Here is a 24,279-nt window from a genome sequence, read left to right on the forward strand (position 1 = left end):
TGAGGTTAATCGATCCCTTATATATTTAAATTTGCAGGTTTCTCCAGCTATTTGAGCCGACATGAGCACCATTTCCATGCAACTAACATTCCCCATCAAAGACGCTATCCATATAGGTTAAAAATCAAAATTAACGCAAAGGTAATATTGATAAGACATCCTTTAAATTAATAATTCAATACTGTCTCCCGTTTTTTAGCCGGTTATAGCGCATTATTCATGTTACTAATGTAATTTGCCTACAACTAGGCCACTTATTCACTAATGTCTCAAATTTTCCTGCGTTGAATAATGCCATCTTCTATCATGATTTCAGTTGTCTTAATGTACCATAAACCACTTTTTTGTCAGGAAGTCAGCAGTAGTAATAAATATTTTTGTATACTTAACAAAAGTACGCAGTAATAGCCTTTAAACAATGTTTATTCAAATTGATTGATGAAATTTCCGCCCAGAAAGAATAGTTTTGAGACCTTCAGTCAATGAAATACACTTAGCAGATCATATTTCACAATTTGCATAAAAATGACGCAAAATTCTTTGTTTCACACCTACATCCTTAAATATCCCGCCATGAATCTTGTTTTCTCAGTATTCAATTGAGATTTTGAATTGCAAATTAGAGGTGCCGGTGTTTTCTTTTTTTCCGCGAGGCATTTTGACAGTCATCACTTCGCAATTTTTACGAGGCGAGTTGAATAAATCGTCTGTAGGGTTGGGTGGGCTCCAGTAAGGGAGGACAGTAATTGTGAATGCGTGACTTATTCGTGCCACGGTCCCAAACGATTTCATCAAGTTAATCCTATTGGAGGTCGCGACTCAAAGCCGTCTTTCTTACTTAGCCCACTTAGAAGCCTCAAAGAATTAGAACCAGATCTTCAACCTGAATAAATCAGTTCTCCTCCTTAAGCCGCGCGAATTCACAGGATTATATATTGCAAAAGCAGAAAAAATATTTATAGCTCTCTGGTGAATAATTTTGTGTCCTAAGATTTTGAAATTTATTTTTATCCTAGGTATTTGCTGGCTAAATTATATCTGGCTGACGTAAGGATTGAATATGTTCATATATTCTGAAACTAATTTATCCTTTAGTCCAAAAAAGCTGCGGCATTCTTCTTATATTTATAGTTCTTGCATAATTTAGGACATAATTTAGGAAAATTACTACCGTTACCTTCTTTATAATTGCTAAATCGTCTTGAATCTGCTTAGTGAAATATTAAATTCCCGCATAATCAAAATCACTTGAGGTATTGAGCCTAAATCAGGAAACGTAGGAAAAGATGTGTCTCTTTTGAATACAAATAAGTTGGTTGAAGGTTCACCTACGGTAACGAAAACGAAGCAATAGGCTTGCACTTCCATGTTGAATATTTTCTTACTGACAAGATTACTCAATGGATGAGGATTTGACATCAAGTCACAGGGTGGGCTACTGTTACCGAATGTATCACCTTCCTCCTTCCAACAGTTGTGATAAAATTTAAATGTTTCCGATGTTCTTTCTCATATTTACTACAGATTTTCGTACTTTGCTGGTAGGTATTGTTTTATTATGGAGGAGTAGGGTAATTCATTCAAAGGCAGTGTGCCAACGACACAGAATTTGCCGCTGCGCAGATTCTGCTGAAAATAAGAGCGTGAATCAGCTTGCATGCACTCTGTGTAAAAATGTTTACTCGATATTCAACCTTATTTTTTCCCTTCTTAATATTAGGAACTTTACTACTGGTTACTTTTTGACTCTGGGAACTCAATTTTTAATTTTTTGTGATTGGTTCGAGCCGCATAGGCTACTCCATTCTTTAATAATTATAAAATATAAATAAACGCAAATGCTGCGGCCCAATTTTCATGAGATGATGACTTCAATGGAGTTTGAGTTTATTTACTTCAAGGAGAACCTTTCATTGAGGGGAGTAATTGCTCATATAAAGAGTATAAATAACAGCAAATCACGCAAGGCCGTTGCATAAGGTCAGGGAGTAGCTGATATATGGTAACTCTCTCAGCTTACCTGCATGTGAGACAACACAGCTACCACTTAGTGACGTCATCGACTTACCTACGAAAGGGTTAAGACCTCTCTACCAGAAGTAGGTGACAGATCGGAATACGGGAAGATGCTCTTTTCTTTTCTTACTTTTCAAATTCTGTCACAATAAACGATAAAAAAAACCGGTGATCGAGTTCATTTTTGTCTGTGAGGGTGATGGCCAAGCGTCAAGGCAACAATCCTGCTAAATGTCGGACGTTTTTCAGTTGGAAAAGAGCCTTGAGTGAAGACGAAGTGAGCGGCTGGGTACTCTTCCCAGTAATTAAGTGGCACACGCCACTCGCAGGACTTTTCTGTCCAATTTATCACTTTGTCCCGCTGTCTTCCTCGGCCACTCCTCGTTCGAGTCCTTTCGAGTGCTTTGCTTTCCGCATGCTAATGAGAATAGTTTGAACGGAGTTTCGCGGGGATTTTGCACAAGCCCTCCAGTTCCTTTTTTTCTCATCTCATCTCTTCTGTTCCTCGTCATTCCTGTTGGGTGCTCATCCCAAATGTTTTAAGGGACCAGGGAAAGTGACGACTAACAGTCAAACAGCGCGCGGGCTCGCAAACGGGGTAGGTTTGAGTCGTGCGACAGGGATGAAGTCCTTCATTAGTTCACAAGGAGAGTGACAGTCGCCTATAGCCCCGTTTCGCGGGCTAAGGTGACTTGACGAAAGATGAAAAGTGTCGCGTCATAACAGTGTCGCAGTCTGTATAGAAGAGGATTTGCGAAGGGGAAACTCTCTCTTCGCCTCTCCAGTAATACCTTACTCCCTCTTTTACATAATGAAAGCACTTGTCTATTTCCACACTTTTTTTTATTTCTACCAACCAGGCTTCGGCTCATAGTGCTATTTTCAATGTAAGTTCTACCGATTCAGGTTTCGGTAAATTTTGGCATTTTCAAGGTTGAATTTTCAATTTTATGGTTAGCGCTAACTATAAGATGATAGAGCCTTACAATTGCTTGTCATATTGCAATATTCTTGCCACCACCAGATAATTTCAAGTATGTATTATCTCATAGATAGCGCTGACCAGAAACGAGCGTTCATTTGTTTTGGGATTCTTCCGGATAATGCGATAATACAAAAATTATAATAAGATAATGTCTTATCCCTATACTATCTTTTGAAACGTTAGGAGCGGGGTTAGCGCTAACTATAAGATTACACAGCCTTCTAATTGCCTGTTACTAAGGAGAAATTCTAGCCACCGCCAGGCAATTGGAAGTCCGTATCATCTTATGGTTAGCGGTAACCAGGGAATAGAAAATTCAACATTGACAATAGCATAATGTGCCGAAACTTGAGTCGGTAGAAATAAAGAAGGATGGATATCAAATAGAGCTTTCATTATGATTAATGTCAAAGATTTCCACGCAATTACGCCGAAAAGTGTATCTTTTATCCTTATTTCTTCGGGTATACTTATCTATTATCGATTCTCGAAATTATTATTACGAGCATTACTGTAGAGGATTCTTCTGTCGGCCTCTAAGGTCTGGTTTTACAATGTCTGGTTAACGCTAATCTTAAATAATGTAGATTACTAGTATTCTACCGATTAATGTAGGTCCCCATGGAGTACTAAAGAAGTAATCTGGGAGCCTCACTTCCAGCACTGCCTTCTTTAATTCACGCTAAGGCCTACTCCCTTTCAATCTATCTAAAAATCCTATTCTCTTCCTTCCCCTCCCTCGTTAACCTAACGTCATGCCGTCTAACATCGTTTTAAACATCCCCTCCCCGCTAAGTACTCGCTCCATCCAAATCTTCGGCCTCCTCCGCATCTAATGCAGATAGTGATTGAAAATCGAAAATGGAATATAAATATTCAAAGATGGTGGAAGTCGATATCGAGCCATGATCATCAATTTTTTGCTCCAAACTCGATTTTTCTTCGATCTTCTTCATCTGGTTTGATCCCGTAAACGTCACTGTTGGCCCAGGATAACGTCATCCGTCCCATGTGAAATACGTGGGATGGATTATTTTTTATGTCAATTTTTTAGACAATTTTTTTGTCTTTAGTGGATTATTTCGATTTCCCTTATTGAATAAATCAATTTATTAAAATTACAATTACCTTTCCTGAGAATATTTTCATTCTTGACGAGTCAAATGTGAATTTTGCGAAAACGGTTAAATGCTACGTTTTTCAAAATAAAGGTACCCTCAAGCTTAGTGTTAATTTATTTTGGAATTCTTCCAGATAATGAGATGACATAAATAATGTAATAAGATAGTGTCTTATCCCTATTACTATCTTTTGAAACGTTCGGAGCGGGTACAAGGCGTAAGTGGACTGGGTAAGTGGTTAAAATGGTTGTGAAAGGGACTGGAGTCCTTCATTAGTCCCGTGGGGGAACTGACTCCACTGCGGGGGATGAGATATGCCCTTTCGGAGGTCCTCGGAGACTAGCGAAGGACGAGATGTGCGATCGACTCGTCAAAACAGTGTCACCAGTTTTCAAATGAGAGATTTCTCCACCTTCTCCCTTAAGGGCTTTCAAATCTTTTGAAGAACCTTCGCTCCCCAAGGTTGGGATTGACCGTTGCGTTATTCACCTGTTTTTTCACCCTTGTCTGGACGAGATCGGGGAGGTTATATTTGAATGTATTTTATTCGTCAAAGTGGCACGCAATTTTTTCAAGTCCTCGACGAAAAATCGTTAGCCTTGGTGATCGTTTTTTATGTTTTTGTCTTTTTCCGATTGTAAGAAGAGAAATAAATTTTAAGCCTTTCCTTTTCGCTGTTATTAATTTCGGGTTTTTATAGACAAGAGAAAGGATAATATCGAACGCTCCCCGTAATATTTCGAGTCAGATTTCGGTCGAGCGATATTACTGTAACGAAAGCTAAGATATTCTACAGAACGATATTGGTAGACTTCATAAGTAATAATCCTGAATGATATCGAATGATTTTATATTTTCCCGGTAGTAAATTTTGAATTATTATAGGTAAGAGATTGGTTAAATATCTAAAAGCCCTCCAGTTAAATTTGGAGTCATATTTCGGTGTAGTGATTTAACTGTGATGATAGCTAGGATATCGTGCATTTCTATAGACTTTAAAAGTAATCCTGAATTATATCGAATGATTTGTGATTTTCCCGGTGGGCATTATGTGGATGAATTTCTCGAGTTATCATCAAAGTCAATGAAGTTTATCTTCGACATCTACGCCACCGTATTCAGAGGTAAAGTTCTTCGCTTCAAGGATATATTATTCATCCCAGAAGGCGATAGTCTAGTTTGACCCAGATGAAAATACGCGAGAATTATTTTAATGAAATTTTGTAAATGTCTTAAATGAATTCTTCCAAAATCTCCTATCATATAAATTGATTTATTTCATTTATTACAATTACCTTTTCAGAGATTATTTTCATTTTAACGTGTCAAATGTAATTTATGTAAGAATGGGTCTTCACGACGTTTCTTTTAATATCAGTACCGTCAAGCGTAGTGATGATATGTTCCGGGACGCTTCCATAAATTTTATCGTGGGCATGTTTTTCCATTAATGAGCTTTATGGACGGCAAGAGTGGGTTATACGATTTTGACAGTACTAATTCCTGGATTCCGTAATTACTGAGAGGTTTACGTGCAGAAGTAGAAAACTTTCTGGAAAAGTTAACGACTGCTTTCGGAGCTTAATTTCCACTAGATGCACCTTTCCGTATTCTATGTATCTTATTACGTTTGTGTGCTCAAACACTCTCTATCCTATTTCATTCCCAAATTGGAAACATTAACTGTATTCAAATAGGGCTATGTGCACCCAGCGTAAATTCGACAGTCACGGTATAATTTTACGCTGATGAAGACAATGACTCAGCATTAGTATGTATTTTTATAGGACTCAATACACATACATTTTTTCTACTAGAAAAAACAAATTTAAGTGATAATATATATTCTTTTTAAAAATCAGTTCAATTCCGTAGGTTTTCAATTTGATTTGTGGTTATTAAATATGTTTCACAGATATTTCATTTTAATAAGAAATATATTTCACTTGATATCAGATCTTTTTTCGCCCTTTCTAACTCAGAGCTGCCTCTGGGAGAAATTAAATTTCAAGACTTCTCATTTTGAAAATGCGAAAATTTTTTACTCAATCATAAATGTTGTGATAACTAGATATTTCGCTAATAAACTATTAAGCACAAGAAAGCACGTAGTTTAAATCTGACTTGAATAGATATGAAAATTTATACGTACATTTGTGATGTTGCTTAGAAGCAGCATTGGGTAAAATGGGATAATATATATCACTTGAAATCACATCTTATAGTTCTAAATATGGAAAATGTGCGTAAAGTTAGTTCATCGAGTAAATTTAGGCTGAGTTTCCTGTAAGTCTAAAATCATGTCCTTGTCTACTTGCGGAATGTCGTGTCCTTTGCGTCATGCGACATATCCCATGTCTAATTTAGATCAATATCTGTATTTCTGCGAAATGCAGATTTTTATCTGAATTTCTGACTCTAAAAAAAATGATGAAATTCCAGTCGACCGTTAATATTACATTGCGAGCCCGCGTGCTTCATTTTCGGAAGCGATTCACAAGAAATATGTTTTATTTTTTGCCAATTTAGAGAGAGTGGACCAAATTACCAAATGGTTTTAAATCGTTTGGCATTAAATATTCCCTTTTTGATAGACAAAATTACTTAATTGGAGCAATTTAGTTGCCTCATCAGCCAGTATGATTCAAATTTTATTATGACGAGCCATTACGATTTAATTTTGATGTCTTTGTTCTATATTGCTTTTTCTTCTCACCGTGGTCGAAATATGCGTAGTCTAATAGTGTTACATATAGGTTAGATATTCTTTTTGCATATTAAAATAATATTTATGGATTGGTATGCATGTTTTTTTATAATAGATCTCTTTAAGTGCATAATGTTTGTTGATAACTCCAAGAGACAAAAGCAAGCAAGTTTGAAGTATGGGTAAAAATGAGATATAATTTTCTCCAAAGCTACGGTTTTACTGGCGTACAAATTATTCAATGTTTATTACGTTACCATTGTTGACTGATTATTCTACGTGGATTTTACACTCTAGGGTGACTGGTAAAGAATTTAGGGCATGCACGATCCTTGCAACATATTCCCATGAAGGTAACGTAGGTATTCAGTTATTTTTAGTTATTCTCCGAGATTGCAACCGGCCATGCACACACAGAGGCGCAGCTAGGAATTAAGGCTTTCAGGCGCATCTAATACTGGGGGGTCTGTGGGTGTGGTATACTCGCCAGGGTAAGCGGGAGGTGCGGAGGGCCTCCGTCAGAAAATAAATTAAGGTAAATGGCTCAAAATGGTGAGTATTTACGACCTTCTAAGGGATATTTTGTTAATCCTCACACTATTCTATAATCAATATTAATCCAATCCAAGGAAAATCGATTTCACTTAAAAATTTCTCTAAGCTCTGGGGGGGTTTTGTCCCCCAAAACCCCCTTCTCGCTGCGCCACTGTGCACACATGCATGGCATGCACAAGTCTTGAAATGAATTCGTAATAAAAAAAATTATTCAGTGCTGTTGAAGTATTCACAAAAACGCAACCGGCGACGAATGTAAAGCATTCATAAACCTTCTGCAATACGATGCCATTTCATATATATGCCCCTACAGAACCTCACCCTTTGTGTCCATTTAAAGTGTCATGCACGACATCCTTTCAGCATGTACACATTCTATATTCCAGTCATCGTTTGTTTCACAGCATCACGGAGTCATCCATTCATTATCTCATTCTTGTCGCCATGGGTATTTCTCCACGGTATCCCACCATGTGATATCCCGCTGAGCGGGGAATTCTCAACTCTCGAGTCATGCTTGCCAACTTTAATATATACGTCCAACAGAACAAAGGGATGGCTCTGTGAGTCTTTTACCTTCACGCGTGATGTTGCGAAGGGATGTTACTTCATTTTATATTCTTCGATAAAATTAGAATGTGAGAAATAATTTTCCTGGAGGCCATACATGTATGACCAGTTAAAGTTTCGAAGTATACCTCAACATCATTAAATAAGTAAGAAAAAACGCATGCATTTTCAAAGTTTCATGGTGGATGGTGGAACGTTAGCGAAGCCTACTGATCTCGTTAAACATGCATTTCTGCATTAGTAGGTGAATCTCTGCAATTTATTAATAGGTACATAGTTTTTGCTTGAGATGAAATGTTTATATTTGTATTCCATCCAGTTATTCATTTTAGTTATGAACGGAGAGGTTAAGTTTCACGTAACTGCTTCATTGAAATCGTAGTTGTTTTGATAAAATAGTTCAACCCTGCATGTCAGGAATGTGATTGCAGTACCAAAAACTATTTTTTTTATATATTTTACAACCCATTTTATTAGTCGAATTTCTAGATATTTTGTATGGGTATTGATTTCCCTTGTAGCGCAATATCATTTATATTTATATTTTTACTGTGTTGAAGAGATTTGAAATTTTTTGCGTGGAAAATTGAATTTCTCTGTATTAAAATATTTGTTTTTCAAATTTTATTTAATTCTTTGCTTGCATTGAAATGGATGGTAATTTTTCTATGCTTTCGCAATTTTAGAGAATTAGGCATGCGCGATGATGATTTTTACATGCCTATGAATTAGTGGAGTTATGCTTGTTTTATTCCTGTCAATAAATATGCGTTAGTTTCATAGCTGCTGAATTTTTCAAAAAACTAGCCAGTAAATTTAACTAGTATTTTTTTATTTCAATTCATATGTATATTTTTCATTGTCTTTTTGTTTCTTGCTTACCATATTTTCTCTGTTCGCTCGTGAGTTTTTAGCTGCCTGGATCACATTAAGTAATGTTGAAAATTTGGCAAAGTTATAAGTTGCTTTTGATAATTTTTCTAAAATTGTTATTTTGAGTTTTGAGCTAAAGCTTTTTCTGTTTCATTTTACGCTTTTGAAAGACAAATTTTTTAGTTGCTATCGTTATTTTTTGAACATTTGTTTTGATTGTTATGCTTTTGATTTTTTTCTGTTTTATTTTACGCTTGCTTCTTTTCATTAATTTTTGCTTTTATATCATTTTTTTCTCGCTTGCGCCCGCTTCTTCCCTTGATCCGCAATGTTCAGAGGACGCCGAGCCTCGCAGGATGTCACTCGCACCAGCGACAACATTGTCCCATGGCTCAGGTAAGTTGATTATGCATGCTGTTCCCGCCGTCCGCAATACAATTACCATAGATTGGCTCTCCGAATCCTAATTTTCTTTTAAAAGGACGCATCACATCTACTCGACCGGTCGCATTTTGTCTTTTTTTATCATCGATTTACCCTTCTGAAACTTGAAAAACATGAATCGCTTATATATAGTGCATGCACGTAAAAACGAGAATGAACTTTGCAAATTATTGAATGGAGGGATAATGGTAAATTTTCGTGCAACTTCTAAAATATGTTTACATATATTTATTTGCACCTAAATATGGAAATAAAATGCATATGCGACAGTTACAATTTGGGTGTTTTTGGACAAAAATTCAAATCGTACTGAAAAATTTGACGCGATTTATTTCTTCATGCACAGTATGTTTAGTTGGTAAATAAAATCATTGCAGACCTAAAAGGTTTTCAATATTGAATGTGATAATATCAGCTATTGTAGAATTTTCAGTTATTTGTTTAAGTTAACGAATTGTTATTTTCTTTTGTAATGGGGGTGATTTAGGACATAAATTCGCAAAAGATCATAGAAAATACACGGGGTGAACTTTGAATTCATAGGTATTGTAACTCGCTTCCTTTGAGGGTGACCGGGGGAATCGCATGTCTACGGAAGTAGAGGGTCGTGGAAATGAGGAGTATTCATTCAGAATTGTCATTGATGGATATTACACATAATGACTGCGGTGGTAATAACTGCATCCACGACGTTGGAAAGTCCGAGTACACTCACGGTCGGTATTAAAAAAATTATTCACGCCTCTTCATTCATTTCCACACTAGATCCGGTTCGTGAAGTACGCTGTCGCGTCGAAGTAGAAAGGGGAGGACGGCTATGAGCGGTTATATATCTAGCTGCACTAGATATAATCGTTGGCCACCAAAGTTAAACTACTGTGCTCAGTTTATGTGGTTTCTGCCCGTGTTCTTTTAATTTCGAGTAGTCTTCCACTTTTTCAATGTTATTTTTTTAAGTTTGGACAATTATATATAGAAGTATTTTTCCCAATCCAGAGAAAGGTTTCATGGAAGAGATTTAATAGTTTTAATTACTTTTTGTGTTTGTTGTTGATTAATAAAACAGAAAAGGTTTTACTAGCATAATCCGCAAAATATTAAGATAAATAGAAATTTCAACTAACGAAGACGTTTCATGCTTTCTCCCATTACATTTTTAAATAGATTCAATAACTAATCAATGTGAGATTTTTCTTAGATTACACGTCATGCAATTTTAAAATTATTATTAACATGCCATGGATTTGAAATAAATGGGGATGAATGAATAATGAAAATAATAAAGAAAAAAAAATGGAAATATAGTGTAACGCTGCGTTGCTTAGCCATAGCGACCGAGTTTTTAGATGGAGCTTTAGAACTCAATCAGGAGACCAGGGTTTTCCAGTCAATTCAAATTTTTTTCTCGGAGGGTAAAAAGAAAGGAATTTATGGTATGAATACCTGGGATGGAATTAAATCACCTCCATAAAGTGCCCTTTGCCACCGCTCTCTTCAATTAATATTATTTCCCTCCGGAATTGATTTCGAAATGCCGAAATTCGATTTTGAAAATGATTACTTAGGATTCCCTTCATGTTTGCGAAAATAATAAGCACTATTTTCCTTTCCTTATAATATGGTTGCCATGTTTCTTGTCTCGCTAATGGAACAGACCTGGATTTCTAAGTTTCTAAGCACGCATTCCGAAATTTATGCCGTCGTGTTCTGCTATCCTCGTCGACATTCGCCCACAAACAGGTGAAAAAAATGGGCGTTGCTCGAATGTGGTTCAGAGATAATTCTAACGAACAAGTATTCAGATCACCAATAACTTCTCAATTTACGCTTGCCCATGCTTATTCAAGGCATCAATTTACAACCGTTGTTTTTTAGAGGAATATAAATATTGCAACCGCTAGTGCTGACGTGGCCTAACATGCTAATGGAGATGTGAAACTAATAAATGGCTCTCGTCAAGGTGTACTTTAGGCTCCTGATAGTAGAAAAACTGCTGCTCTTCATTAGAGTGCTGTGGGGGAAAAGGTGCTTAAATTTAGAGCAAACGTCTTATATATCTGTCCAAGAAAAGTAAACGAGCGTGCCAAAATTGGGTCAACCTTATGGATAAACTTACAAGGAGTGAACTTCTCTTCGCACTGCAACGCACATATCATCATGAATGAGGTTTACTAGGTTTCAAGAGTCAACATATATATGGATGGCTAAGTTCTAACCGCTCGTATCTCAAATTGTGTAGTTAGAACCGGCCGGTCTGAGACTGGTACATTTAACAAAGTGTTATCACATTAAAAAAATTAAATATGTACAAGCAAAAAACAACTCTTTGATTGCTAAAGAATACTTCTTTTTTCAGTTTTATGAACTTTTGGTTTTTAATTTCAAAGAACAAGTAAAAAAATTTATCTTTTGTTTTTTCTCCTGAAAAGTTGCTATTTTTGAGATACGTGTTGTTAGAACTAAGCCATTGAAATGATTCTGAGTATGGTTACTCTATTCTTCGTTCACTCCCGTGTAAATCTCTTAATGGAGTATCGGTAAGCCCTAGTTAGAAAATAAAACCGTCGAATCTATGATTGAGGAGATAGGGTGGGAACGTATCCAGTTACATGGAGGGTTGAGCTGGGGGAAGTCGTAGGGTGGCACTAGAACTCGAGTTTATGTCAATCTTCATCAATTGAATATAAATGGTGCCACTCATGCGAAGCAGTCACATTAAGCCTTCCTCTTAAAGATTTGCACTGAATATTCCATTTACTTAAAAAGAAACTGGATTAAATATCTGATTTGCAGATAATTAATACCTTTCCTGAGTCTTAGCAAGTTTTCCACTCATACGAGAATTTTTCAGGATGCCAAGTAATCAATATTCACCTACTTCGAGCTTGTAAAAAAAATATTGAAAGCTCCATCCTATGTAATAGCACTTTCAGTAGAGTGGTGGTAATTGTAGTAACAGTATGCTTATTGGATAATATTATCATTTTCTGTGGTCAATACTGTCAACATGAAAGCAATTTTGAAATTGGAATCATACAAATAAATTATTTTCGTAATTTTTAAAGTTATTCAGGCTTGTTGGATTAACAAAAATAGTGTTTAAAAGCCTCCCTTAAAGATAAAAAAACTTATATTTGCCTGAATCTATCTATTGTTATACTCTCCATTCAATGGGAATTGTTTTTGTCGGAAACGTCCGAAGTGTTCCCATGAATGAAAGAGATTATGCAGTTTCCACGGAAACATTATGCAGTATCCTATGCGGCCCCCATTGATGATTTCATATAATTCAAGTGTGAAATTGATGCAAATTATCAAAACGTGTCGTTTAATGCTGTGAATAAATCAATTTCGGAACCTGCAAAATCTCGTTTACCCAGTTTTACTAAAATGCTATTGTCTTCCACCTCATATTCCGCATACCTAGCCTTCAATTCTATTGTAGATGACCAAATTATAAAATTACTATACCGATTAAGGTAGGTTTCAGGAGTATTCTGGTAGTCTAATACTTACGAAGTTTTCTAGCTGTCTTCGTCGACTTCCCCTTCTCCATTCTCCTCCATGGCCACTTCTCTAACACCTCTAGTATTTTCTCGTCGTCCTTTTTAAGTGTCACGTGTCAAGCGCTTCACTCCAGATCAGACAATTGCATAAATTATGTTAGATTATTTTCTATCCAAATTACGATGCTGGGGGAGTGTGTGGTAGTCCAGTGGGTATAGCACTAGGTTTCTATCGAGGATAGCCAGTTTCAATTCCCTACCCTCCAAATCAAGCTCTTCACATGGCCTTTTCTTTAAACATTTTCACAATGATACTCCCATAAGCAGATAACCAAAATTCAAGGAAAACATATAGTCGTAATTTCCTTTGGTGATTAGATTTTTTCTAATGTGCATTTATTTCTTTTCTTCGCTCAGGAGCAAGAGCAGGAGCGTGGATCATGGCATGGGCACGCCTTTCGATATGGACTCCCTACGGAGCAAAGTGGACGGAAGATTGGAGAGTGTGGGAGAGGGCACATACCAGAAGAAGTCACAGACCAACGCACCAGCACAAGGTGAGTACCATTCATCAGCCCATGAAAAACACGTGGAGTGCAGTTTAGCTTGGTTATAACGTCATTAAAGGGGACACACTATTATTGACTACATCACTAAACACATGCACTAAAATGAGTATAAAATGGTCATTAAACTAATTGAGAACCTTAGTAGCCAAGTGGGATAAGTTCAATTTTTTTAGCTTAGTCCAATGTTCAGTTTTTAGCTGTATTTACACCAATAATCTCATTAAAGTACGTATTTAATGACAAATCGTAACTTTTCATTTCTCCTGTATTATTGATCAATGGAGATATGTGCAATGTATTTTTTTATTTTTGGAGATAAGTAAAGGTAATGGTTATTATTACATTCCTTAATAAGATTATTGATGTAAAGAAAACTAAATTTATGAGTAATGCTGTTGTGCTATTTAAATTTAAAACGTTGAAGAGTCGTCAAAATGAAGTTTTTTATTCAACGAATACAGTTTTATGTTTAAGTAAAGCCAAGATACAGTATGTTTATAAAAATTCAAAATTTATACAAGCACACTTAAATGATGTACTACTGCTGAAAGAAATCTGTAATTTTCTTGTGGACAGTCCTTCGTTGCTTAGAACCGGATTTTGTTGACGTTAGTTACGAGGTTTTGAAATCTATTGACCCGAGGTTTTGTCAATGCTTAAACTTTAAAGGAGAGACTTAGGAATCAATGACATTATATCCGTGTTGACGTTACTGTACAAGGAGAATTTTTCTCGGAAATCTCACTACCTTATCCATATGGGTCTCTTAAACTCAAACGAAATACCATTCTTCTACCTTAAAACCTCTGTTGTAAACAGTTCTATGTCTATATATCGCCTAAACATAGTGTATATTATTTTCACCATTGTAAAACATGACGCTGATTTAGTTTTGAAATGTCATAAGACCACTGATTGTGTGCAGTAAGTGGAAGTAGCGTTAATTATATTATACAGTATTTTACAACCATTTTTATCGATCAGCTCCTTTATTTACGATTTTATACTTCTCCTTTGGAGGTTTTAAGCTCTCTTGAGTCTCCCCCCCCCCCCCCCAACCTTTGGCGTACCGTACTGCCGCAAGGTATATAGACCCTTCAAGGGTCTTAGAGCAATGTTGTTTCCCGTACAAAATAAAATAAAAAGAAGAATTTTTCTCGGAATGCCTCACCACCTCATCCCTACGGGCCTGGCAGTGTGTTTTTTTCCATAGGTTTCAGGCATTATTGATTGGTTGCTATGAGGGGCCTGTGAGTTTTGCTGAGAAAACCATATAATATTTTTCATGTGCACACCGTTTAGACTTACTAGTCAAAGGAAAGACCACTCTTCTACTTTGAATATGTGTTGTCGATAGTTGCATATCTAAGAGTCACCTAAAAGTAGTAAAAATTATCTTGACAGCTGAAAAACATGAGGCTGATTTATCTTTGAAATATTATAAGAAAAACCTCTGTTTGTATGTAGTTAGCGGAAGTAAGACCAATCGTTATATTAACGTCACATTATAAATTACAGCATTTTATAATCATATTTATCTATCAGCTCCTTTATTTTCAATGTTTTACTTCTCCTTTCGAGGGTTTAAGCCCATCTGAACCTCCCTCCCATTATAAACTCTATGCATTCGCAAGGTATCTAGATCCTTCAAGCATCGAACAGAAATGTTGTTTCCCGTAAAAAATAATATCCAAAGAATAATTTTTCTCGGAATATCTCACTACTCGGAATATCTCTCGATGTTGGTCTGGCTATGTGTTTTCTTTCTATAGGTTTTAGGCAGTATCGATTTATTGAAATGAGGAGCCCAGGGGGTTGGATTAGAAAACCATTTAATCGTTTTTGTCATGTAAACATCGGTTTAACTTAAACTCAAACGAAATACCTCTCTTCTAACTTATAATATGTGTCGTCAACAGTTCCATGTCAATGCATCGTCTAAAAATATTGTACATTATTTTCACTATTGTAAAACATGAGGCTGATTTATTTTTGAAATATCATAAGAAAAACCTCTGATTGTGTGTGGTAAATGGAAGTTACGTTAAATATTCAGTATTTTAACTATCATATTTATCGATCCTTCGAAGGGCTTAAGCTCCTCTTAAGCTCCCCCCATTGAGGAAAGTCCGCTGAATACCTTGCTACCAGAAGGTATCTGGATCCTTCAAAGGTCTATGTATAAGCAATGTTGTTTCCCGTGCAAAATAATTTTTCTCTAGGAAGAATTTTTCTCAGAATGTCTTACCACCTTATCCCTTTGGGTCTGTCAGAGTGTTTTCTTTGTATAGGTTTTTAGTATCATCCGCGGATCATGTATTTTACTCCCCATCTGATGTGGGTTCGTCTCTCGCGTGGTTCCGAAACCGTTGATGCAATATTCCTTGTGCCTTTTCATCGTATTGAGGTCCAGATCGAAAACGCCTCGATGTGGTCACCTCTCGATTCCGGGAAATGATAATGGGGGCTCTGCCGTTTTCTTTTCCTGGGAATCACAGGCTGTTCCGAGGATCAAAGGATCAAGAGCACATCGGCTCTGATGGGATCCTCTTTTCGGCTATACATCTCATGAAATATTTTCCACTGACTGCGCGTCACCAAAATAGCGCACGTCGTAACTTGTTCTAGATGTTCATTCATGTAGTGGAGATGGCGACTAAAACTTTAATGGTAATTCAATGGGAGAATTTGTGTCCAATCCCAGGAACGTACATAAGAATAATTTTCTTCGGAATGGATTGGTTTGGAAGTTTTTAACTGATGAACTTGTTTTCATGATGACTTTTCTCGGAATGTTTACTTTGTATGGCTTAACACTTTCCCGTCGAACACAAGGCATTAACTCATCTCGGGTTTGCGTGAGAGTATTATAAAGTAGAGATATTAATGCATCCAGAAATACACCCGTAATACTGTGAATATGCTTACAAAAATGTTTTCCACATGAACTTTTAATGCATAAGTAATATACAATAAATATATCCTTAAAATAAAACAATTGAATTGAAATGAAATTGACAAAATTCAAAAAATAAAAATGGTTTGAAATAAAATACTTATTACACCTCTAGTGAGTATATATTGAAAATTCAACACGTTTCAATACATACTGGATCAGCCGTAAATTGAGTAGCGAGGTAGCATGTTATTAATCCACATAGAAAATTTAACGATCTATTTTTTCACCTCTGTTATCATAAATGAACCATAGCTTTCACTTGCGGGAATGGCACAAATTCGCGGGGCTCACTTTCAATTAATTTTTAGGAAAAATTCATCGTTTCCTTTTTGTCTTTGAATATATTATGATGGGAAAGAATATCCACGAGTTTATCCCGGCGTCTCAGGGCGGATAGCCCTTCACCGTGTGTTCTTGGAACACGTGAGATAGCAAGTAAATGGAGCTCTTTTCATTCAAAAATTTACGCGAGGTTCGCCCGCGTCAGTTGTGTGGATTCCGCAGAACTCACTTCTTTTGTTTCTCATGCGCATCCCCTCGACTCAAATGACAGCGCTCCTGATTGCCCTTGGCGACGTGAGGCGGAATGTGAACCCACATCTCCACGCCTTGCATTTCTCGGAACTCGCGAATGTATATGTTTCTCCGCCCTCCATCAAGGCTTTTAAAAAAGAGACAGCGTAGCCACGTTGATGCCAAGAATGCATGTATATAACATTCCTAATCACTTCTGGTGAAAACCTCTTGAAAACGCGAGTGGCAGTTTGGACACTTTATTATCTCCGTTCGGGGAGAGATTATTCTCCGGAACTCGATTCCGGGTGTCGCTTTTCATTTTTTTTTACATTTTCCCGCGGCACGTCTGTGTTCCAGCATTTCCTGCTACTTATCTTATTCTGCCCTGGGAACTGTTACGTGTTCATAAATTTTGGAAGAATGACCTGCCCCTCCTCCTATACAGCCTCCCTCCGCTTCCTACCACGAGTTTTTTTTTCTTGTGTTTTTAATTTTTAACACACTCTCCTGGCAGCGCATATAGAAAAAAAACGTACAGCATTAAGGACATCAGGAAGAGAATTGCGTTATCAAGGGAAGCGTTCAAGAATAGGGGAGGACTGATGAGAGGATCATAGTGTAGGAGCTTAAAGTAAATGCTGGTGAAGATGCAGATCTAAATTGCTGCGCTTTACGGCCCAGAAACGAGCATTCCGGAGATGGAATGCAATGGAGTATGCTTTTCTGTAACTCGAAGAGCTCAGTTCAACTTGGGAGGAGAGAGAAGCACAGGTTCATATTACGCTACACTTAAACCTAGCATATCAGATAGAATGATTAAAGATGCTAATAAATAACATATCACGACATAGTAGAACAGAAAGCATACTTTTTGACAAATATAAGAGATCTATGTTCCTCACAGGCATTTCTATTCTAGCAAAGGTGACGTACCAAAAACTCATCGCGGAAAATATGTATAGCTAATTCCAGGAATTGCTTAAAGAGGTTGTACGGATTTATCAGATGAAGAAAACTGAAGTTGTTCCAACAGAACTTTCACCAAAAAAATTTGCAAAAGTCTGGTAGTGTTAAAATCGAACTGCAAGATAGACATCGAAGGACAAAAGGCGGAAATATTATCAATATATATCATATTGTATGATAGATTATTTTTGTGAAAATCACAGTTTGTACAGCAACATGTTTAGATTCATTCGAAAAACACTCAAAATACACATTTTATCTGTAGAAAAAATAACTGAGAATACATGCTTGGATTATTAGTAGCAAAAAATTACAAAAAGCACGCACATTGTTTTGGACCGCACCGCTTTGAACGAACTCGGCTGCAATAAGATTTTTAAGAATGATAGCTGATTGAGATGCTCTCTTGATGATCGAGGGCTTGCCTTTCCAATTTTACCGGACTTAGAGATGTCTTTCACATAGGACGGCTGACGCCTTCATAGGCCGGTAGTGACGCTTCAAATTGTAAGATAAAACGAAATGATAAAGATCGAAGTTGAAAAATCTAGTTTAGATCGAAACTTAAAGCTCATGGCTCGATGTGGATTTCATGGACCTTTGACTATTAAAAATTGATTTTAATCGAAATAGATTTTCAATTTTTCGATTCTAATCCAAATCGATTTTTCGATTTTAATCGGTATTGATTTTCGATTAGAATTGAAATCGAAATCGATTTTTCCATCACTAGGTTCATCCTTTTCTCTTCTCTACTTCGTAATTATTATCATTATAGTATTCTACCTGGAGCCTCCCTTTCCTTCCAGCACTGCCCTCTTCAATTCACTGTAAGGGCTAATTCTTTTCAATCTATCTGAAAATCCTATTCTCTTCCTCCCCTCCCCCGTTTACCTAACATTCTACCCTCTAATACCGTTTTGAATATCCCCTCCTCGCTAATTACTCGCTCCATCCAAACCTTCTGTCTCCTCCGTATCTCATCTAAAAGTTGCCTCTCCCCACCCATCATGTCCAGCACTTCGTCGTTTCTCCTCCTCTCTCTCCATTTCACTTTCTCCAGTCTTCTCCATACCCACATCTCCAATGACTCCAATCATCTGTCTTCCTCCTTCCTTAGTGTCCACGTTTTCGCACTGTAGAGAGCTACACTTCAGATCAAACTCTTTACTAACCTTTTCTGTAAACTCTTACGTAACGATCCTCTCAGAAGCTACTTCCTGTTCATGCACATCTCCTTTGCTAGTGGAATTGGCTTCCTAATATCCTTACTACTGTATCCGTTTTCTTCTGCCTGCTGCCTAAATAGTTGAATTGCTCTGCTCAAGCTCCTGCAGTATCCGATCACCTCTCTTTTTCTCCTCCTTCCCTCTTCACTATACCACCACGGCAACCCAATTCCATTCCCTATTTCCCGCAAAAAAAAAATCCGACGTCCTGCCCCGCAACACGTTTCCAGGACCTTTGCAGAGAAAAGGGAAGATTTTATGGGGCGGAGTCGTTGAGCGTGGCATGCAAGGCGGAAAAAGGCGGAATGGAGAATGTGTAAGGAGAAACCCTAGGATATGAAGGAGAGTCGTGGAATTGGAAGTTGGAAGTGGTGAAAAGAGAAAAATGAGGAAAATAGGTAATGTGGGATGGAGGAAAATGGCTAGAAAAATGGCAAATAGATGAGCAATACATGACAGTGTTATGGAGCTTCTGCAGATTCTACTTCTGTAAGTTAATTATGAAGAAGAATGGCTTACAGTGGAGCAATGCACGGTAATGATATAGAGGTTCGGCAGATTCTTCTTCTGTAAATATTTAGGCACAACTTAATTAATTGGGTGTTTATCTTTAAAGTGATCGATCCTCTCATATTTGATCAATTAGTCGGAACATTAGACCAAGACCTCAAGAGTTCTACGACCCCCAGTCGGACTCTTTATAGGTACACAATATGTATGAGCGGAATTAGTGGCTAGCCTTTATGACATAACAATGTGATTTTCCACGTGATATTTTGTGGAAAATCAGACATGATTATTTCAATATGGACAAATACCTCTCCATGATGCTGGAATATTTTAATTTTATGCATTTTATTCTTAGGCTTTTCCCAGGAAGCAAACGTTTTCTATGTAAAAGCAATGCTTATTCCACATCTTTTTAACGGCCACCTTCTTCAACGGCCATCGGCCTTTTCCTAAGCAATTAGTCCCCTTCATTTATTCCCAATGATACCGTGGCTTGTCAGCTGCATGGTGGAACGACATGATGATTTTTTTTTGTAATTCACTACGTAGAAATTTTTGCACTTTCCACCATGTTTATGTTGAAAATTGGTTGGCTAGAAAGACTCGGTTCCGACCAGTTTTCACATGCTGTTAATTCGTCAACCAATTTAAATGCGCGCCGGTGGACAACACATTAAGTCAAGGGGACTTCGTTGAGGAGACCAGATTCCATCCCATAGCAGGCTGATTTTTGTTGCCACTTTGGTTGCATTTTGATATGTTTTCAAAAATGTCCCCGGCGAGGTGATGAGTGCAATGCGATCCTTTTTTTCCAATATTTTGCACTACAACGTGTGTAATTTCGAGGGATCTCCTGATCTGGTCACCGGAAGTTCAAGTGTGAGGTATATCACGTGGATTTATCGTATTTTAAAGCATATGACGCATGCGCAGAAGCTAGAAACGACCATATTTCTCCATCCTTACTCACGAGTGCGGCTGAACGCAGAACTTTTTTTCGCAACTCGTTTGTTCACTCGCAGAGAAGATCGATGTCCACATCTCCGTGTCACGCGAAGTTTTTTTTTTTTCGTGCGTGTCTCCTGCGGAGAAAAAGCGTGCGCTTTCGTGCGATATTTCACGGGCGACTTAGGGTGACCTTAAAGGTTAAGGTCACGCGTTTTCCACTCATAAGACTCTCCGGAGTCTTAATCAATTCGGATTCGGTTTATGATGGAGGAATGAAATTATTGAGGTTGAATGCATTATCTTATGATTTAAGTCGGCCACTTATTTTTATTGGCACTTCACCAAAGCTGGCAGGAGTGGGAAATGTGGCATAAATATTCAATTGGATGCTTGGGTACTCGATTAACAACAATGGCGATACTGGACATCCTTATCTCTGACCTCGGCCAATGCTGGTCCACCCTGATTCTCCGTCGGTTACCGTCTGACCTATGTGGAGGTAGAAGATGAGTCTCCTATCCCTCCAATATGCGCCCATTTTCTTAATAATACCCATAAAATATACCCTTTTATATCTTTTTTAAAATCCACAAAGCAAGCGTACACATAATGTTTATTTTATAGGTTCTTCTCCACTGGAGTCCTCATAACCTCTATTGCATCAGCATAATTTCTTCATATAAAACTGAAGAATGATGTAATTGCTAAAAGATTAGGTCATTGGAGAATTGAGTTGAGAGCTGCATAAAACCAATCTTCGGATTGCTCGCTGTTGATGATTAATTCAGTATAAGCATTTTTCATAGATCAGTTCATTAGGCCAGGCCTCACGAGAAATTAACACGCAAGAGTCAATGTAAAAATGCGTTAGCACGTAATAGTGAAAAAGAAAATACATCCTGTAACTATCCAACTTGTGCGATGTGAATGAGCATAAAATAGAACCTCTTATTTAGTTCCAATATTTGGACATGTCCCGTTCCGGTCATCAGAATCTTCATATTAATCATGTATTAACTTCTGAGAATTATTTGATCGTGAAACCAGGGCTTAAAATTGGTAGGTATTTCATAATCTGCTCAAATATTTTGCAATAAGGTAAATGACGAAAAAGAGATGGGAATGTGTAATAAAGCTACGTTAGTATTAATGTTTTCGACTCTTTTACACGTTCAGATAACTTAAAATTTATCAATAACTTTTCAGCAACTTTGGTGCATCATGTACTCTCTACAGCAATGGTGTAACTGGGAATATGATTTGGAGGTGATGGGATGGTACACCCCCCGCAGGATCTGCGAAAATTTTTGAAAAATGACGTGCCTGGAATCACATTTTACACATTTTGGTGCTAATTATTTAACTTTAAGCAGATGCAGTTATAATGTGTCAAAACTAAACAATAACATTAATATTTTTTTTATTTCTATGAGGCTTTGGGGGGGCAGTGGCGCAGCGAGAGGGGGGTTTTGGGGGATAAACCCCCCCCCCCAGAGCTCAGAGAAATTTTAAAGTTTCACCCATTTTACTTAATTAGATTGATATTACTAATAGAATAGTGTAAGTATTTATAAGATATCCCTCAGAAAGCCGTAAAAACTCACCACTTTGAACCATTTATCTTAAAATTCTGCAATTTATTAATCTCGCACCTACCGATTATCCCGGTGAGTATTCTATACCGTCACACACCCAGGTATTAGTTGCACCTGAACCCCTCCCCCAGCCTTAATTCCTAGCTGCGCCCCTGTTGGGGGAATATATCCCATCATCCCCCCCCTCCATAGTTACGCCACTGCTCTACAGAAAGATGTTTTGGTTGTTAATTGAGTATTAAAACATTTTCCATAATCTACATATAAAAATGAAATGAACTTATAAATATAAATCCATTGTCTACCTAACGTAGTGAAAATACCAATGATAAGAGGCTTGTGCGTAAATCTGTATGCATGGAAATGAATTCGCTCCAACCACCGTATTTCTGATTGATTGTTGACTGATTAATTCTCCTTGCCGATAAATTGCTGTCTAGGAAGGTTACATGACCTGCGAGAGGAGAATCCCAAGTCTGATGTTGTGAGAATTGCAGAACTCAAATGATAGTCTGAACGTGCGAAAAAGCGCCCTCTCGTGTGTGTTTAGAAATTTTTGAAATGACTCAACTTGGATACGGGTTTAGAGGAATTCTTCATGACGAAAATTTACTGGAAAACAAAAAGGCATATGCTATGGCATACTCATATCAAGCCATGCGGAACGGTTGGTGACATTAATCGCTTTTAACTTGATGTCTTCACGGTTGGCTGCACCTATTTGTGCATTGGAATACGCTCAATGCTCTCTATTGGACTCGATCTGAAAAAAATCAAATAAAAAAACTGTGAGTATTAGCACAATTACACCTATTTGCCGGGCGGCAATGCACGACATAAATAGGACTTATATATCCTCACGTGAATGAAGTTAAATGTTGCAGTTACGGTTTCATTTCAACGGAAACGGTATTAAATTCCTGGATTCACTGGATTATTAATCATTCCAAAATAGAAATTTGCGACCACACTGATAGATTATCCCGGTGTCGAAATGATGTATTGTCTGTCGGTTGAATATCATCCGGAAAGAGTGGGTTTTGTCTACTAATAATTTATATTAAAGTCCGCCGATCTCGATGGCTTCGCCTGCTATCTCGGGTTCGAATCCCCCTGGGCCCTTTATCAGCTCAGGGCTTGCACGTAGAAAGTCCGAGTGGTTTGAGTCCCTGTGACCCAACGAGAGTACCTATATATTCATTGCATTTCACTGGAGGTAAATCTTGTAACATTGTATTGAATTATATTTGCAATATATACTTTTAAATATGATTTTATGTCTGGATTGCTTCTGCTGTGGTCTCTTGCAGCAGCGTATATCTCATTTTAAACTTAAAAGCCTTCTTTGAGATTCATTTTTCATTCATTTCATTCATAAAAAATACATTATATTTGTCATAACTGTCTTCCGTTCTCCAAATCCTAACAGTAGATTCTTCGCAGTAAAATTTTATTCCATTTATTTCAAAAGTCTACAAGTTATTACTGTACTTCAAATCGGTGGCTGTAAATTTCTGAAATATCGCCATCTACACTCCTTTTACGTTTGTCAACGATGTGGGACAGTTTCAGGCGTCTGATCGTCCTGCAGAGATAATGATTTGCCGAAATGAAAGGTCACAGGGTTATTTCGTTGTGTTCCGACTTAAGATAACGTTGTGACGCGAGTTTTAAGTGCCATGCGCGGACCGTGAGTAGAATTACAGACTTGACAATCCAAATGAACGTTTTGCGAAGGAAAGAGGTGATTGATTAGTAGCGTCCCCTTTACGTAATTCCCTCTTGTTCTGCCTTTAGAACCTCTTAGGATTCCCTGTTTTCTTTAAGGCTTCTCTTGACGCCCTTGTTCGTTTTTCTTAAGATGCTCACGACATCTCCTCTCTTCTATTTAGTCTTCAAACATTATCACCGTCAATTCCCACTGCGAAGGTCCGAGTTCAAATCCCGGTGGTCATAGTGGGAGATCTTTACTTATATATTTATGTATTTATTCCCATTTTACCGAAAACGGCACATTAGCTTTTTAAATCGTTTTTTTTCAACACTTTATCCGTGCACGAACATTCATTCCCTTAATAGGGGCAGTCTACCCAGGAGGATCTCGAACTCACGACCTCATTTTTGGTAGGCGAGGATATTACCCCACCGCCTCCGAGGTCGGCAAAAGAATCTGGATTTAAGAATCTAAACCTTATCTTGGGCTAAGAATG

At 37.4% G+C, this 24,279-nt stretch overlaps 1 protein-coding gene across 5 annotated transcripts in view; it reads left to right on the top strand.

Annotated features, from left to right (window-relative positions):
* Nucleotides 1-24,279, top strand: part of LOC124160929 (TLD domain-containing protein 2) — a 962,297-nt gene that overhangs the window by 579,117 nt on the left and 358,901 nt on the right. For 4 of the 5 annotated variants that reach the window (XM_046537054.1, XM_046537057.1, XM_046537058.1 and 1 more), the window contains exons 2-3: nucleotides 9,164-9,223; nucleotides 13,195-13,334. In XM_046537054.1, the coding sequence (XP_046393010.1) occupies nucleotides 9,164-9,223; nucleotides 13,195-13,334 (200 nt within the window). The remainder of the gene's footprint in view (nucleotides 1-9,163; nucleotides 9,224-13,194; nucleotides 13,335-24,279) is intronic. The other variant, XM_046537059.1, reaches the window with a different exon arrangement.

This window comes from Ischnura elegans, chromosome 6 (genome assembly GCF_921293095.1).
Source record: "Ischnura elegans chromosome 6, ioIscEleg1.1, whole genome shotgun sequence".
Taxonomy (NCBI): domain Eukaryota; kingdom Metazoa; phylum Arthropoda; class Insecta; order Odonata; family Coenagrionidae; genus Ischnura; species Ischnura elegans.